Source organism: Rhincodon typus, chromosome 4 (assembly GCF_021869965.1).
Source record: "Rhincodon typus isolate 14 chromosome 4, sRhiTyp1.1, whole genome shotgun sequence".
Lineage (NCBI taxonomy): Eukaryota > Metazoa > Chordata > Chondrichthyes > Orectolobiformes > Rhincodontidae > Rhincodon > Rhincodon typus.
Window position 1 is genome coordinate 110073085 of NC_063335.1, and position 16952 is coordinate 110090036.

Genomic DNA, 16952 nt, shown 5'->3' on the forward strand with positions numbered 1-16952 from the left:
AAGAGTGCACAGTTCAGAATAGATCCTCCCTGTTGGGTTGCAGCAAACAATATGTTTGAATGTTCTTTAGTTCTGACTGGGGCCTAATAACTGCCCAATATAGGATGATGACAACTACTGTCTGGAAGGACAAGGACAGCAGATACATGGGAACATCATCTGTAAGCCACTTGCCTTCCTAATCTGGAAATCTATCACTGATCTTTCAGTGTCATTAAGTCAAAATCCTGAAAGTCTGTCTTTTATTAGCATTATGAGTCAAACCTACAGCACAGCGGCAGTACAAGAAGGCTGCTCATCACCACTGTCTCCAAGGCAACTAGGGATGGGCAATAAATGCTGGCCCAGCCAACAACAACCACTTCACCTGAATGAATAACAAAAAATTAGAGGAATAAACATTTCTGCTTCTGCATGCCTGACTCTGTATGTTAACCAATTATTGCATCTTCTTTGAGTAATTTTTGTTTTGATAATAAACCAATATTTATGTTTTTTAAAGAAACCCAGTCAATAAATCTTATTTAGAATTTGACATGGATAAGGTAGTTAATCGGTAATCTTGGAAGTGGAAAAAATATTATTCTTTTGTGTTGTATTCTGTAGACTTGTGGGTCTAGACCATGGTACATTCCTCCACCCCTGGTCGTACAATAATCCATGTGCTCACCAAGATCAATCAGGCATGTTGATTAATGGGGATGGTGGTTTAGTGAAGACTATTACCTCAACATTTAATAATATGAAAATCCCACTTTGCGGTCAGAAATGTGATCTTTGCAATTTGTACTCTCAGTGCTATAGATTAGTTTAGGCTTACACCTGAAGGAATAGTGGCATTAGGCCTGCATATTTTTATATGCTGTTGATCCAGTAGCTGATAATGTTCTGGTAAGACAAAGAGTGTAAGATGAATCAGTGGGTTTTTCCCGACATTCAACAATGGATTCATGGTCACTTTTGATTCTAAATTCCAGATATTTTATTGAATTCAAATTCCTCCATCTGCCGTGGAGTGAGGATGGTCCTCACCTACCACGTACAGGATCATAATCTGACATTTCTGCTCTGGTTTATTGAGGGCAGAATACAGGAGTGATTTAGAATGGTCAAATGGAGAGGAGATAAAGGGCTGAGAGTTTGAGCAGCGGAGATGAGAGGGGCTGGAACTGGTTCATGACACAGAGTGCGAACAGAATGTGATTGATCTGGGTTTCTTTTTGAAGGCAATGTTATTTTTCGTGGCAAAGCAACGGAAGCAAACAGGGCAGAGAGCCCTGGGGTGGGCGAGAAGCCTTTGCCTTTTCGATCCGGGTGGTGAAGGCTGGAATATTCACGGGGGATTCCCTCCGCCGATGTGGGCTGGCGGACGGAGAACGGAGCGGGGGAACTCTTGGGCGTGACGGCTGCAGTCAAGCCAACTTCAGCAGGGGCCGGGAAGGGCACACACACACCGCCCCGAAAGCTGGCAGCGAGGGTTTGTCGCCTGGGATGGCATCACACGGTAAGAGAACTCATTCCATTGCCAACTGCTGATGGGGAAGGCAGATCTGAGTGAAGTTGGGGGAGTGTTGACAATCCCAGTTGGTGAATTCAGCAACTTTTTTTTTGTCCACGGGATCGGTGAAATGTATATTTCCCTGGGGGAGAAGGTTACACCGGAGGTTAGCCGAACAAAAATATCACCTGCTCTAGCACTTTCCCTTAAGCCCGTGTTGACGGTGACAGTCTGAGGCACCTTTCTCCAGCTTGTTTTGTTTTAGCTGGTTTGCATTTGAAAGAGGGGACTAAATTACCGCAGGATTTTCTATCGAGTCGTGCGGCGGTCCTGCTGGAGAGTTTGACCCTTGTGAATCCCTGAAGTAAAGTGTTTCCTGTCATTGCAGACTGTGCGGAGCAGCAGTGGGTTGAAAGAGCCACATTGCTGCTAATACGAAAAGGCAACCGATTCAGTCTGTTCCCTGCCGGAAAATATGTTACAAGTGAAATACAATACTGCTGGACTTTGTTTTTATTTCTTTTCAATTTAGAGGGTTTTGGATGCTCCGTCGTCGAATTTATTGAAGGTGGGGGACAGACAGATGTTTAGTCTGTAATGGAGTCTCCAAAGGATAAAGGGACCAGGCTGGAAAGCGAGGTGGAGGCTAAAGATCAGCCATAATGACACTGAAGGGCTCAGCAGCCTCGATGGGCCAAATGGCCTACTCCTGCTATTATTTCTTATGTCCTTATCATTGCTCGAGCTTGGGCTGCTGAGGCCCGAAGCTAGTGTCTCCCTAACATTCTCCTCACTGTGGTCACAGCTGAGGCATGGAGGGCTGAGGGGGAGGGCAGGGATGGAGGAGAGAGGGAGGGTAGGGATGGAGGGGAGGGGGAGGGGAGGGAAGGGGGGGGGGGGGAAGGCAGGGATGGAGGTGAGGGGGTGTGCAGGGATGGAGGGCTGAGGGTGAGGCCAGGGATGGAGGGGAGGGAGAGGGCAGCGATGGAGGGGTGGGGGAGGGTAGGGATGGAGGTGAGGGGGAGAGCAGGTATGGAGGTGAGGGGGAGGGCAGGGATGGAGGGCTGAGGGGGAGGGCAGGACGGAGGACTGAGGGGGAAGGCAGAGATGGAGGGGAGGCAGGGATGGAGAGGTGGGGATTGCAGGTATGAAGGGGAGGGCTAGGATAGTAATGGAGGGGATGGGGAGGATGGTGCTGAGGGGAGGCAGGGATGGCAGGGCAGGGATGTAGAGCTGAGTGGTAGGACAGGGATGGAGGGGTTGGGGTACAGGAATGGAGGGGAGAGGTGGGTTGGGATGTAGGGGAGGGGAGGGCAGGGAAAGGGAGGTGGGAGATGTAGGGAAGTAGGGGATGGGTGGACAGTGAGGGAGGCGTGGTGCTCTGTAGCAGCCATACTGCCTTGGTGTTCAAAACCCCAAAATGTCAGCTCAAGACTCCACTTGGAGTCTGGGCCCCCATTTTAGGAAGCCCCTCTCTCTCTGGATATCTCTGCCTTACTATCTTTCTTCTATTGATGTGGAGGTGCTGGTGTTGGACTGGGGTGGACAATGTCAGAAATCACACAACAAGTGGTTATAGTCCAAAAGGTTTATTTGAAAATTCATGCTTTTGGAGCCCCTCTCCTTCAGATGTTAGTGGGAGAGGTAGTATCAGACACAGAATCGATAAGTAAAAGATCAAAGGGTCACACCACTGATGAGATGTATTAAACAAACCTGAGATGCTGTTAAATCTTTAATCAGTTAGAAGGTTTTAATTGATTAATATGTATATGTAAATCCCTGAATTCCTTTTAAGTCACTGTCCTGAGGGAACTAAAGGTTTTATCAGTGTAAAGAAGAGGTGATATTTTAGGTCAGACAATGCATGTTTGGTGTGAGGCCTTGTTTAGAATCTGTTTGTGCTTTGGTTTGGAGTCAGACTGGCTTTGCTTCTAAAGTAGGAATATATAAAACGCCGCATTGACAGACTGTCTATAAATTGTGTGCTTTTTGAACAAAATAGAATGTATCTGCAAATACAAATTCACCCCATAGATTCACATGAGTGTGTGTGTGTGTGTGTGTGTGTGCGTATGCGTATGAGAGGAGGGGGAGACAGAATGTGCGTGTCTGAGTATATTGGTGAAACCATGCAGACGCTATGACAACGAATGAATGGACACTTGGAGGGCCAAAGGGCCTGTTCCTGTGCTGTAATTTTCTTTGTTCTTTGTTCTTTGACACCGGGCAACAATCGCCGACAGTGATATTCCCTCCCTGTGGGGGAACACTTTAGTGGTCAAGGACATTCGCTGTCTGATCTTCAGGTAAATGTCCACTAAGGCAGACTTTGGGATACACAACAATGCAATATACTCACACATTCATACTCTCTCTCCCCCGCACACGCACGCACACACACACACACGTTCACACACAAGTACACACAGAGAAGTACACACAAGTAAATCTATGTGGTGAATTTATATTTGCAGGTACATTCTATTTTGTTCAAAAAGCACACACTTTATAGATAGTCAATGTGTTTTATAAATTTACACTGGTGAAACCTTTAGTTCTCTCAGGACAGTGACTTAAAAGGAATTCGGGGATTTAAATATCATATTAATCAATTAAAACCTTCTAGCTGATTAAAGATGTAACAGCAGCTGAGGTTTGTTTAATACATCCTGATCAGTGGTGTGACCATTTGATCTTTTCCTTATAAATTCTGTGTCTGATACTACCTCTCTCACTAACACCTGAAGAAGGAGAGAAGCTCTGAAAGCTTGTGTTTTCAAGTAAACCTGTTGGATTATAACCTGGTGTTGTGTGATTTATGACTTTCTTCTTTTGCACTCCACCTTTGACAAGATTTTCAGCATCAGTCCTAATGCCCCCTGGTGTCCAATAGTTTGTTCTTGTGAAGTGACTTAATAGACTGTGTGCTTATATTGTTGTCATTCTAAATGATAGCATTTAGTTTTTGTGCATAATGTCCAATAAGCTAATAAGTGTACTTTCTGTTTATGATCGATAGACTTGCGGAAACATTACTACACACTCAGTACATCAATGGGCCCCGCTTTGGTTGAGCAGATCACATGTTTCCTGTACAGCACCCAGGTTCTCAGTCAATATGAGCTTAATGTCATCAGCTCCAAGTCTGATATCCTTACAAAGGCATCTGAACTACTTTCTGCAGTCATCCGCAAGGGGAAGAAAGCCTGTGGCATCTTCTTTCACGCGCTTGCAACGTGTGATCCACATCTGAGCAACCAAATAATGGGAACGCAAGGTAAATGTTGTTCTGACCAAAAACCATTGACCAGTGAATCATTTTGTTGAACCAATGGTCATTTTGTTCCTCCCTCCACCAATGTTTCCAGACCTGCTCGGTGCTTGCAGCATTTTCTGTTTTCCTTACATTTTGATACCTTCAGGCACTGTTTGTTGACACCGGTCCTTTAGAATAGATTTTGCTTTGTCATCCAAGGCTGTAATGAGTCAGGAACTGAATGACACTGGCGGAACCCTAACTGGGCAGTAGTGAAGGTTATTGCAAAACTAATGCTAAATTCCATTACTTCACCGATGATCGAGAGTAGACTGATGGAGAAGTAATTGACCACGTTGGATTTATCCTGACTTTTATGTACAGGACATACCTGAGCAATTTTACACATTGTTGGGTAGATGCCAGCATTGTAGCTGTACTGGAAGAGAACTGATAATTTATCAATTATCATCAGTAATTGGAAACAGTATTTCCTTTTTAATTATTGAGTGACCAAAGGGGACTTTGCATGTAAACTTCTAATTGGCTGTGTGGGTGCTTACTGATGCTGATTAATAGTTAAAAACAAAAAAAAGTCATGGTGATTTGGTGGTGGGAAAGCTGTTTGGTTGTGTGTGATAACACTTCTGGATAAGGAAAAAAAAAGACTAAAGTCAGGCTCATGTGGCACAATGGTAGTGTCCCTACCTCTGAGCCAGAAGGCTTGAGTTCAAATCCCACCTGCACCAAGATGTGTCATAATACCTCTGAAGAGGTTGGTTAGAAAATAAAATAATTGCAAAGTTCATAAAAATGAACATTTTGACAGTCTGTAAAATTAAAACCACCAGAAATTCAAACTGGGCTGCTGATTGATATTGAGTTAACAGTACACCTTATGCTGTTTAGAATTAGAATTAGGTTTTATTGTCAAGCGTACCTGAGTACAGGGATACAGAAATACAGTGGAAAGTGTACACCACTCCCAGTGCCATCTTAGGTACCAAGGTACCTAGGTACAAAGTTTTAGGTACAAAGAAGAAAAATAAGGAAATAAAGTTAAAAATTCAACCTTAAAGTTCTTCTCAGTATAAAGTAGAGAAATAAAGAAATGAAGTTAAAAGTTCAACATGACAGTCCCTTCTTAAGTGCATGGCCAAGTTGGGCTCACACTCCCCACAAGGGTACAATCTCCATGCTTGATGCCACTGCAGATGACAGGAGACCTTGGGCTTACTCTTCTCTGCGTTGGGCTTGCTTTCTCGTCCTCTCCCGTGCTCTCTCACTGTCGCCCATGCTGGACTCAATCTCCTCCACACTGCACCAAAGCCAACTCCTTCCATCGTGAAGAAACTTTGCCTCAGGCGTCGTGAAGCTGCCGATCTCTCCACAGAAGGTAAGTAGATTAAAGTAAGAGAAAAAAGCTGTGAAAGAAGGAAAAATAGGTAAAAGTGGACAGAGCAGATGAGTTCCGAGCAGGAGCCCACATGCTGCATTGCTACTCCACCACCATCTTGACAACAAGATGAAAGGCAAGATGTATGACATTCTCTTTGGAAATAATTATAATGTTTAGTTTGTGGTAGTAGCTTAGATTTGGCCATCTAACAAACACCAATGTAGTTGGACATATATTTACCTTGATACAAAAACTGAGAAACTCTGTGTGATCTTATTTATGTTTCATGGCTTCTCTGATTCTTAAATCTTTTTGATTATTTACTGCCAAATGTTAATAAATGTAGTAATGGTGTTGCGAATTGAAAGATAGTCGCAGTCCAAATGATCAAAATCCTCTCAGAATATGTTTGGAGTGAGCTATGATGTTTTATATAACCACAGGAAATATTGGAAACCCCTGAATAAGATTTGAAGTATTCTCTGTCAATGGTAATTGCAGTCACTGGTTTCAGATTACTTAATGCAGTTTGACCGTGTTTACTGTGATATTCTTTATTCAGCAATTAGCTCATGTTCCTTTATTTCATAATCTTTCGAGATTACTTAAGTCCCCTCGCTGAAATGAGAAGTGGAAAATTCTGAATATAAACAGAATGAAGTCATAAGATAATTGCAGCACAGAATAATGCCATTTGAGCCGTCATGTCAGTGTCGATCCTCTGCAAAAGCAGTTGATATAGCACTAATCCCCTACTTTTTCCTACCTTTGCATTTTCAGGTAATGACCTAATTCACTTTTGAATGCCTCAATTGAATCTGCCTCCACCACACTCTCAGATAGTGTATTCCAGACTCTATAGATGGAGGAATTGCAGTTTCCCAGTTAGGAACTGCAGATTGGGAATATGCCTCAGGCATGCCAGAGGACTATCTGCCAGAGGACTATCTTAATGATAGGTTAACAGAGCTGCTGAGATCTATTGCTAACTAGGTGTCACAGTTGACCTTTGTGTAGCTTTTAACAGCAATGTGCTCAGTGTTATATGATGAGTGGCAGTTATTCGTTATAGAGCTGTGTATAACATAATGCATATAAGTTGTTGACAAAGCAATGGCAAGGCTAATGATGCTGTTATTTATGTGCAAATAGTACACCTTGAGATGGGAGTCAGGACGAAGCTCAGATATTCAAAAGCTGTTGAACAATTTGTGTCACTGAGTTATATAACACCTACATCTCAGTGCCTGGCACAACATTGAAATAGATAAACAGTGTGTGGGTGCTATGCTTTGGTTTCATTTACACACTAAACTTTCCACATCAATTTAAGTCTTGTCCTTTTCTAAGCATGTAAGTTCAATCACGACTGGCCAAGCTCTGTGGTAGTGGAATTGCTATCATAATGCTGAATCCTTCAGGTTTTAATTGTAGAAGATTTATAAATGTAAAATTTTGAAATACCATTGTCCTCTTTCTGTCTCTTTTTCTCTCTTATCTCAGACTTTCTTTCCACCTCTTTATTTCTCATGCTGTACTTGACTTGGCTTGAAATACCCCAATGCTTTGTGCTGTCAATGTAACTAGTTCAGGAGAAAGTTCAGTTCACTCAGGCTGCAGATGCTCATTTTCTCTCACTCACACTTTCAGTAACGCATCATACAAAAGAATTTAAAATCTTAAACATGAAACGGCAAATATAACTAATGTCATATGCAAATGATATAATCCAAAGTGGCAAACTCACCCAGTCAGATCATTTCTTCCTTCTGCTAGTACTACACTAAATAACTTGCACGTGCTTGCAACCAAGTACAATGCAAGTCTGATATTGTGTGCCTAGTTCAATAGGCATGAACAGCACATGGCTGAGACCTGAATTTCATTTGAAAATGCTCCAAATGTGCACACCCTTTAAAGGCGTTTCTAAATCAAGTTGTTATTGCTATGAGATTTCAATGATGAAAAAGTATAATACAATTTCACAAATCTGATATTGCTTTTAACTATTTTAAATTGAAGGAAATGTACTTGCTTTAATTACAGTGAAATATTAGTACTGAGTTTGACTGACCTTTCTCTTCTGGTTTTGTGCAGTTAATTCTACTGGTCGTACTTTACCAGCCCCTTCATTTCAGAGGCTCACTTCTTCAAATGAGTATCTGTTGAGATCTCAAGGTAATAACAGAATTGGCGCTTCATTGTCCTTAATGAGCTGGAATAAGATGCTGAAAAGCCCAACGAGCAATCTAATATATAAACCAACTGCTAGGCTCAGTGATAGATAAAATACCAGAATAAAGTCCTTTGCTGGCTAAAAAGAGAAAGACAGTTAAATGCTTCAAGTAGGGATTGTCATTGGAACATTTACTTTATTGGAACAGTTAAAAAGCAGAAGACAAAGAGCTGAATGATAACCCCTGAAAACAGATGGTTTAGGGTCGGGATAAATTTTAAGATTTAAATGTCTGAGACCTGACCCAAATCCACTTTCAACACTCAGTAAAGGGTTTTCTGAAGGTAGCACAAAGGTAGCTGCCCTGCTTCTAGGAGGTTTTATAGAAGCCAATTGGGGAATCCAATGGGGACAGCTTCAGGGAGAATATCAGGTTTTTTTTTACAGCACTGATGTGTGAACCAGGAGGAGTGGGGGTGCTTGTTCAGTTTCCCATCGTTTCTCTAGCAGAGCCCTCTCCTGCTGACTGGGAACAAGAATTGTACTGCTGGGATCAGATCCTTGAGGACAGTTCTGCTGCCTACATCCATTGCCATTTGTGGAAGAGAGTTTCAAACATCTACTACCCTTTGTTTGTAGAAGGGCTTCCTGACATCTCTCCTGAAAGGCCTGGCTCCAAGTTTTAGATTTATGCCCCGTAGTTCTAGAATCTCTAACTAGCGAAAATGATTTATCTTTAGTTTCCATGTCCACCAGGCATCTTAAAGCAACTTACAGCTGTTCATTGCCTTTATAGTCACCGCAGTAATTTAGGAAAAGTGGCAGCCAATTTGCACACAGCTAGGTCCTGCAAACAGCAATCTGACAATGGCCAGATCATCTGTTTTTTTTTCAGACTTTTATTCAATGGATAAATAAGATCAGGACATCAGGAAGCTCTCAATTGCTTTTTGTCAAACTTGATTAATTGTCACATGTACCTAAGTATAGTGATGAGCCTTGATGTGAAAATGTGAGGGAACATGAATGAACTAGGATTTCTATGAATAGATTATGAGAAAGCTTTGAAACTGGTTAAAAGAGTTTAGGGAGAGATGCCTCAGATAGAATGATTAAGACTAGGATGGGAATTTTACAAATGCTGATTGAAGGAACAGTGAACGTACCAAGGGCCCAGGTTTTAATTTGTCACTCTTATTCTCTGCAGCAAGGCCTTATGTTTCAGAGCTGCCAAGAACTGGAGAAGCGTTGTCCTTTCAAAGTGAGTTCTTTACTTGTTTAAACATTGTAAACATATTCATTATGCTGCAAACATCAGGCTCCAGACGTCACACGAGTGTAAAAGACCAATAAATTAAAGCTGAGGAATTTGATTTCCAGAATATCTTTAGATGACTTCACCATAGGGGAGCATTGAAGTAATAATAGTTTAATTCAGATGGAGCAGGTAAACACAACATTTCAGTCACCATGTTATCACTGGACATAGGTATTCCAGAATGAAAAAATCTCATTTAAACTCAATAGCCTTTGGGTATCATACTTTAGTGTGGCAATTAAAAAACAAGACAAATAAAATAGAAAACAAGTAAAAGTAAATTACAATCTAGAGACAGGCATTTCCAGTTACATGAAGGTGGGCTAGAATCTTGTTATGGCCTGTCACAGGCCTAAGACCATTGTGCAGCACTGAACGATACCTAACCAAGAGTCCCCTGAGAACTCTCCAGATTGTGTTCTGGTGATAGAATGTAGAGTTGAGGGTGAATGAGCTTATTGAATGGGCTCAGGGGGTCCAATGACCTACATAGCAATAAAGGGCCAGCTTTATCCTGATGGCTACCCTTTCTGCTTTCTCAGAACAGAGTGTTAACATCAGGACCTGCAAGTAGGTAACAGGAATTCCTGCAATTTAAACTGCCCACCAAGCTTTCTGGGATGGAATGAGGAGAGAGGAGGAGAACAAAGTAGGGAGAGGCTGAAAAATAGCACTTGCCTGTGTTGGTTTTTTTGTCGCTGGCGAATCTAAAGCAGCTCCTTTTAAAATAAAAAGAGTATTTCATGGGACATTGACACCACTGGCAAGGACAGTGTTTTTTTACCTACCCCTCCCAACTGCCCTTGAACTGAGTGGCTTGCAAGCCCACTTCAGAAGGACAACCACATGACTGTGGGTCTTGAGTCATATGTAGGTCATACCAGGTAAGGATGGCAGATTTCCTCCCTTAAAGGACATTAGTGAACCAGATGTTTTGTACAACAATTGACAGTGGTTACCTTTGGACAATTTATTTAATTTCAGATTTTATGGAATTCAAATTTCACATTCTGCCCGAGTGAGATTCAAACCCATTTCCCCAGACCATTAAGCAGGAGACGTGGGTGACCAGTCCAATAACATTAGCACAATGCATCTGCCTCCCCGGTTAGTAGGAGGGGCTTTAGATGGCCAAAGTTTTGCTTGTGGGGAAGTGGAGGGAAGGAACGAGGAGGGAAGATTTGCAAAAGGCCGAGTGATGGTGAGGGATTGGATGAGGAAAGACAGATGCAAGGTCCAGTGGAGCAAATGTCTCCACAGCTTTGGGGAAAATTGCGTCGCCAAAAACAATCTGCAGTTAGAGCCTGGTAGGGCATGTGGTGTTCAACTTGCCAAAGTCATTATTTGTGGCAAGACATGGGAGGGGGCTGCCAGCAGGAGGTTTACTTGCTGTCCAGAGGGTTTGTAACAATAGCAGCCCATGTGGAGGGAAATGTGGAAAAGGGTTTGTAACAATAGCCCGTGGGGAAAAGGGGATGTCAGAAATCTAAGAATAGTTGTGATTGGTGGAAGGATCAAGCATCAGGTCAGCTACTTGGACTTACGGTTCTTTCAGACAGAAACTGACAAATAGGGAGGTTGAACTGGAAATAAAATGGAATTCAGATTAAAATCCCAGCACTTAAAGCAACAAATTTAAATCTAGGAGGGTCGGGCGTCTGCTGGGGAATCTAAATAGGGGGCCCCTGGATAAATGCCACAGTCTGGATCCTTTCTGCAGCTGACTTTAGAGCAGATAATGTTTTACTTTTTATGGCAAAATACAACAAGTTTTCCCTAATACAGCTTGAAAGGGTTTACCATTCAGGATTATCAAGAGGGGAGTTCTGATGAAGGACTCAGAACATTAACTCTGCTTTCTTCCCACAAATATTGCAGACCTGCTGAGTTTCTCCAGCAATTCCCATTTTTGTCTGGAATAGAATTTCCTGTTCAGCTGCCAACAATTTGACAGAGAAACATCCAAAACCTAGCGTAGGTGTATCATGTAAAAGTTACTTCACTTGTCACAGCACCTCAACTTAATTCATACTTTTCACCAAAAATAGTCTGGGTAAACTTTCAAAATGAGCTGCAACCTATGAGATGGTCAGCAGAGTTTTTTTTTCTTTTACTTCTAGAAGAACAGCGCCAGTCACTGCCGGTAATCTGCAAGATTTGTATCTGCAATTCAAGTCTAAACAATTGTACCTTTGGGTCAAACAACAACATATCCATTACGAGGTCGATGTCATTATCTGTCTTGGATAACTTTGCAGAGCCAGCATCCAGTGTGAATGCAGAATGTGGTACGTGCACTTCTTGCCTGAATGTTGCTTTCTTCGTTCTGTCAATCAGAGATTAGAACAAAGACCTTCTATTTGCTGGTCCAAAAATTTGTCTCAGAGCTGAATTAGGGAGCTCCGTACTGTCAGAACCATTTCATTTAAGTCAACAGTCCATTTATAATCAAATGAGAATAATATGAAATGAATTAGTAAGAGCTGAGCTGGCCTGACATCTTTTCTTATGGCGTTTCACTTAGATCAGCTCTCCGTAGGCAACAATATCCAAAGAGGCTAGAATTGGATGAACGTTATTGAATGAGAATAAATCGTCTAGCAAAAACTCTACTCAGCAAATAAGAAATTTGACTCAAAAATCCGAAAGAACTGTGGATGCTGGAAATCAGAAACAAAAACAAAAACAGAAATTGCTGGAAGAACTCAGCAGGTCTGTGGAGAGAAAGCAGAGTCAACATTTCGGGTCCAGTGACCCTAAGTTCCAGTTTTGAAGAGTCACTGGACCTGAAACATTAACTCTGATTTCTTCCCACAGATGCTGCCAGACCTACTGAGTTTTTCCATGCAATTTCTGTCGAAATTTGGCTTAATCGGGCAAGTTAAGGGAGTACTTATTTCCCTGGTAAGGAATACACTGCTGAATACATTCATGTAAGATTAATGTATTTCAATACATTGTAATGTAAATAATCAAGGTAATAATTGTTGAGGTACTACAGGAAATCTAATCACTGAACTTGGTCTATTCTTTAAATAGGGAAGGCCCTGGAAAAGGACTCTAAGTCCCACAGATGTGGCAGGTGCAATGAAATGAGCACAAGTAGCAGGGAAGCCATCCAAGTGGAATCTGACATTGAAATAATCAGGTCCAAGTTGCAAAACATAATTATTGGAAACCAAAATACATTCACTTTGGTGGAAGAATTCAGCGACGAAGATGATAATGAGGAGAAGGAGCTGGACGAAGAGTATGAGGAAAATGAATGTGAGGAGAGAGAAGATACAGAACAGTTAACGAATGAAACCAGGCAGCCAGAAGTAGTGCAGCAATTGGAATGCTGCAGGTTAATGGCTGGTTAATAAAAATGGATCCATCAGCTGAGCTTTATGGGATGTTTACGGTTCTGTCCTCGCTCGCCTAAGGATGGTTGCCCCCTTGGCTATTTCATGGGGGACTTCTACCCTACCCCCACCCCCGGGACAGGAAGTACACCTCAGGGAACTGCTGGCCAATCAGACACTGACTTTTTCCCAGTACTGATGGGATGGCCACTGTCAGTACTGCACTCAGGGTGGCGGTGGGGTGTTGAGGGGGTGAGCTGTCCTGAATTTCGGGGTTTATTGTTACACCATTTTTGTATTTGGAATGAATTCAATCTTGAACGTACCTCAAAGACTGATCATCTGGGCTGGACAATTCCAAAGATTCACAATCCTCTGAGTGAAGGAAGTCAGCAGCAATGACCAAGAGGCCAGAGAGTGAGGGGGTTCTCATATGGGTGGCGTGTTACAGAAATAGGGAGGGTAAGGAACACTCGAGAACAAGCACTCCCAATTTCTCCAATCCGGACAATGATCAGGATTTGGTGAGTGTAAATACAACAGATGGGATAAGACCAGAAAACAATGCTGCCCTCTCCCAGTTGCAGGATTTATTGTTGGAAGTGACAATGATGACAAGGATCTCAAAAAGAATGCATATGTCAGGAATGTCAACCATTAATTATGCATGGGTGTCTTAAGATTCCCTGTGTAAGTTGCCCTGCATGCCTTGTATCCAGCAATTAAATGGTTAAAAAGGTCAGTAGGAAGTGAAATCAACAGCTCCCCACATATGAAATTTCAAATGTTAAAAAAAACATACATTACCCTACAATACAAAGGACATGTTTTTCATTTTGTTGGAATCCAGCTGTACCACTTATTTTGGTCAAGCACATATTTTAACATCTTATGTGGAACCATGCTTTTCGAAGGATGGGAGGCTATCGAAAAGTTCTACTGGAATAAAGGATTTTAGATATGTGGATAGGGCTGGAGAAGTTAGGTTGTTCTCTTCAGAGCAGACAAAGCTAATGGGGCTTTAGGCTCATCACGATTTAAAGAGGGAAAAATGGTTTTCAATGCTGAAGATTCATTAACCAGAAGATACAGATTTAAGTTATTTGACAAAATAACCAGAAGGTAAATGGGAAAAAAAGGGCTTTTTTTTTATACAGCAAGTGGTTTGGATTTGGCTTGCATGACCTGATAGGGTGGTGGAAACAGATCAAAAGCAGCCTTAAGACAATTCGATAAATACCCAAAGGAGAAAAGTTGCAGAAATAGGAGGATGAAATGGACAAGTGGAACTATCTGAATTGCCCTTTGAACCTTTGGCAGAACCCCAAACAGTCAAATAGCCTCATTCAAACCAGTACCTGGCTCTGCACCAGACCACTGGTTAGTCACTCACTAGCACTCAGCTCCACACTACTGTACATAAATATAAATGTATATCAATCACTCCTCTATCAATGGGTAGAGTTTATAAGCTATCTTACCCGTGAATGGTAACAATAAATTTATTTCCATGTATTAGCTTAAGTATGATCAAGACTGCCAATGTGGAAAATAAAAGTGTTTTGTGTGAATAAAATATGAATCATTTTATACATGGTCTCAAAAGTTATGGGCATCCTACTGTCACATTATTTCAGTAAAGCTGTCACTTTATTTCAACTGACTTCCAGCACCACATACGTTGATCTCCTTAAATAGTCATTATTTTCACTCATTATTTGTAGGTGGCAGTGTAAACTGGTCACTCTCACCACTGCTAACGTTCAGTAGCAATAGCTTTGCACCACCTACAAGATGCGCTATAGTAACTCATCAAGATTCCTGTGACAGCACCTTCCAAATCGGTAACCTTTACCATCTAGAAGGACAAGAGCAGCAGACAAATGGGAACACCACCATCTGCAAGCTTCCCTGCTCATCATCCTGACTTGGAAACACATCGCCATTCCTGGGTCAAGATCCTGAACTCCCTTCCTAATGTACCTGTACAGTGAGCACTGGCTCTTCCCATTGATAATGAAAGACAACATTCATTATATAGATTAAATTCTTTTTAATTGATGCATGAACAGTCATTGCATTTACATTGAACATACAGGGAAACTCAGTAGTACGTGAACTGAATGGCATGTCTTGTTCACATCAGCTCTACAGTAATAACGTTGAAACTATATATTGCAGTACTGTGGAGTGGAGTAAAAGAATGGGAAATTATGGCAATTCATTCCTTAAGTATTCAGGCTAATCACCAGTAAGCCAAGACTGAAAGGCAACATGTTGGATTAGCAATGAATTTATTGCAGTAAGCTGGGCTGATCAGCTCAGTGGGTGACTGGTCACAAAGCTACTTCAGGAAAAGTTAAGACCACAATCAGATCACATGGTCTTATTAAATGGCAAAGCAGGCTCAATGGGCTGAATGGCCTCCTATCCCTGCTTCTTGTGATCTTAAGATCTACTGCCATGGAGAAAGCCATTAGTTTGAAGAAGTTTCAAAAGAGAGCATGAATCGAGTACTTCACATAAGTGCAAAAACTGTCCTATGTAAGCTGGCAATGAAGTGTTCAATACAGGTCTGATGTCAGTTTTGACAAATACTGACAATTTTCTGTTGCTGAAAACAGAGAGGGGTCCTTGTCGTATATCCATCAGCATCCAGTTTAAAAATAAATGCACCTTTGTTTTTAAATGATAAAAAAGTGAGCTCACATTGCCCTTAACAGCTTTCTCCCTCACCTATAAACTGTTGACACAAAGTTTAAGTTAAAAAAAATGACTCCATCAAATAAGATCACTACCTTAGAAGATGTTCAAGTTTAAACTAACATCTTCTGTAGCATATTCAATGTACATATACTGCACAGATTAAATATTATACAAGTTATCAATTTTTCACTGGCTGCAAGTGGATTTAAATGTCCACTCCCAATGTCAGTGGGGTCCAAACCCTCCTGTTAATAAAATATATTACAATTATATACAGGTAACTTACACTATTTCATAAAAACTGAAAGAACTCCAGCTGCTGTAAATCAGAAACAAAAACAGAAATTGCTAGAAAAGCTCAGCAGGTCTGGCAGCATCTGTGAAGAGAAAGCAGAGAATTAACGATTCGGGTCGAGTGAAGGGTCACTCGCAGAGAAATCAGAATTAATGAATTAATTCACTCAACCCGAAAAACTAACTTTGATTTCTCTCCACAGCTGCTGCCAGACCTGCTGAGCTTTTCCAGCAATTTCTATTTTGTTACATTATTCAATGTTTGATAAGACAAAGATATGACCATACAAATGAACCCTGACTTTTATTAATACATGAAAGCTAGATAATTGTGAATTTTAGCATAGTCAGTCCATGTTCCAGTGTGTTTGTGGATCAATTTCCAGTTATTTTGTTCTGAAATGCCTCTTCAAAGAAAGAAGCAGCTTCAGGAAGAAAATAAAAAGGCACAAGTCTAAACCTCTTTGATAGTTCGTTCCTTGGGTGCTGCTAGTCGAAATTCCGATGCACTTTCCGAGGACATATAAAAGGACTGAGTTTTCCGTTTTAACCTGGCCCGCTTGTTTGCCAGGACCAGACTTCGCCGACTGGAACTTATGATTTCAGAAATGAATTTCTTACAGTCAACACAAACTTCCATCGTGCTCCAGTCCTCCATCAACTCTTTGGGAAACTCTAGGCTATCGGCTGGTTTCTCTGAAGGTTTGGACACTGACGGAAATCTGTAAAAGATTGAAAGACTTGTGTTAAAGAGGGACGTCAGCAGCCACATTGTATTTATGTGGCAGGGGCTGTTCAGCACTGGGACCTGTTGGTGCCCTGAAAATAAGCTCAAAGATGGTTTTATTGGCAGGGGCATTTCCCCATAATCTCACTTATTAATTCTGATACATGTGGCTGATAAAACCTCATTATTCTCCTCATTGTCCTGAAGGCAGAAGGGAAATGAACAGCCCTG

General features: G+C 41.6%; 2 protein-coding genes across 5 annotated transcripts in view; one reads left to right on the forward strand and one right to left on the reverse strand.

The window, feature by feature from the left end:
• The window catches only part of LOC109936126 (AFG3-like protein 2), a 165232-nt gene that overhangs the window by 96019 nt on the left and 52261 nt on the right, over nucleotides 1-16952 (reverse strand). The window lies entirely within an intron of this gene.
• On the forward strand, nucleotides 1170-14570 carry si:dkey-29h14.10 (caspase-1). 4 transcript variants are annotated; one of them, XM_020516199.2, is made up of 6 exons: nucleotides 1170-1504; nucleotides 4521-4778; nucleotides 8254-8334; nucleotides 9540-9593; nucleotides 11771-11938; nucleotides 12690-14570. In XM_020516199.2, the coding sequence occupies exons 1-6, from the start codon at nucleotides 1492-1494 to the stop codon at nucleotides 13010-13012; spliced, it is 897 nt and encodes a 298-aa protein (XP_020371788.2). In that variant the 5' UTR covers nucleotides 1170-1491; the 3' UTR covers nucleotides 13013-14570. The 4 variants fall into 4 exon arrangements, with proteins under 4 accessions (XP_020371788.2, XP_048451440.1, XP_048451441.1 ...); XM_048595483.1 differs by having other exon boundaries at nucleotides 11774-11938; XM_048595484.1 differs by lacking the exon at nucleotides 8254-8334.

Bases quoted from the DNA above. Each gene is read 5' to 3' on its own strand.
- si:dkey-29h14.10 (XM_020516199.2), top strand. The intron at 4,779-8,253 runs GTAAATGTTGTT...GGTTTTGTGCAG, and splicing joins CCAAATAATGGGAACGCAAG to TTAATTCTACTGGTCGTACT. The intron at 11,939-12,689 runs GTACGTGCACTT...TTCTTTAAATAG, and splicing joins CAGTGTGAATGCAGAATGTG to GGAAGGCCCTGGAAAAGGAC.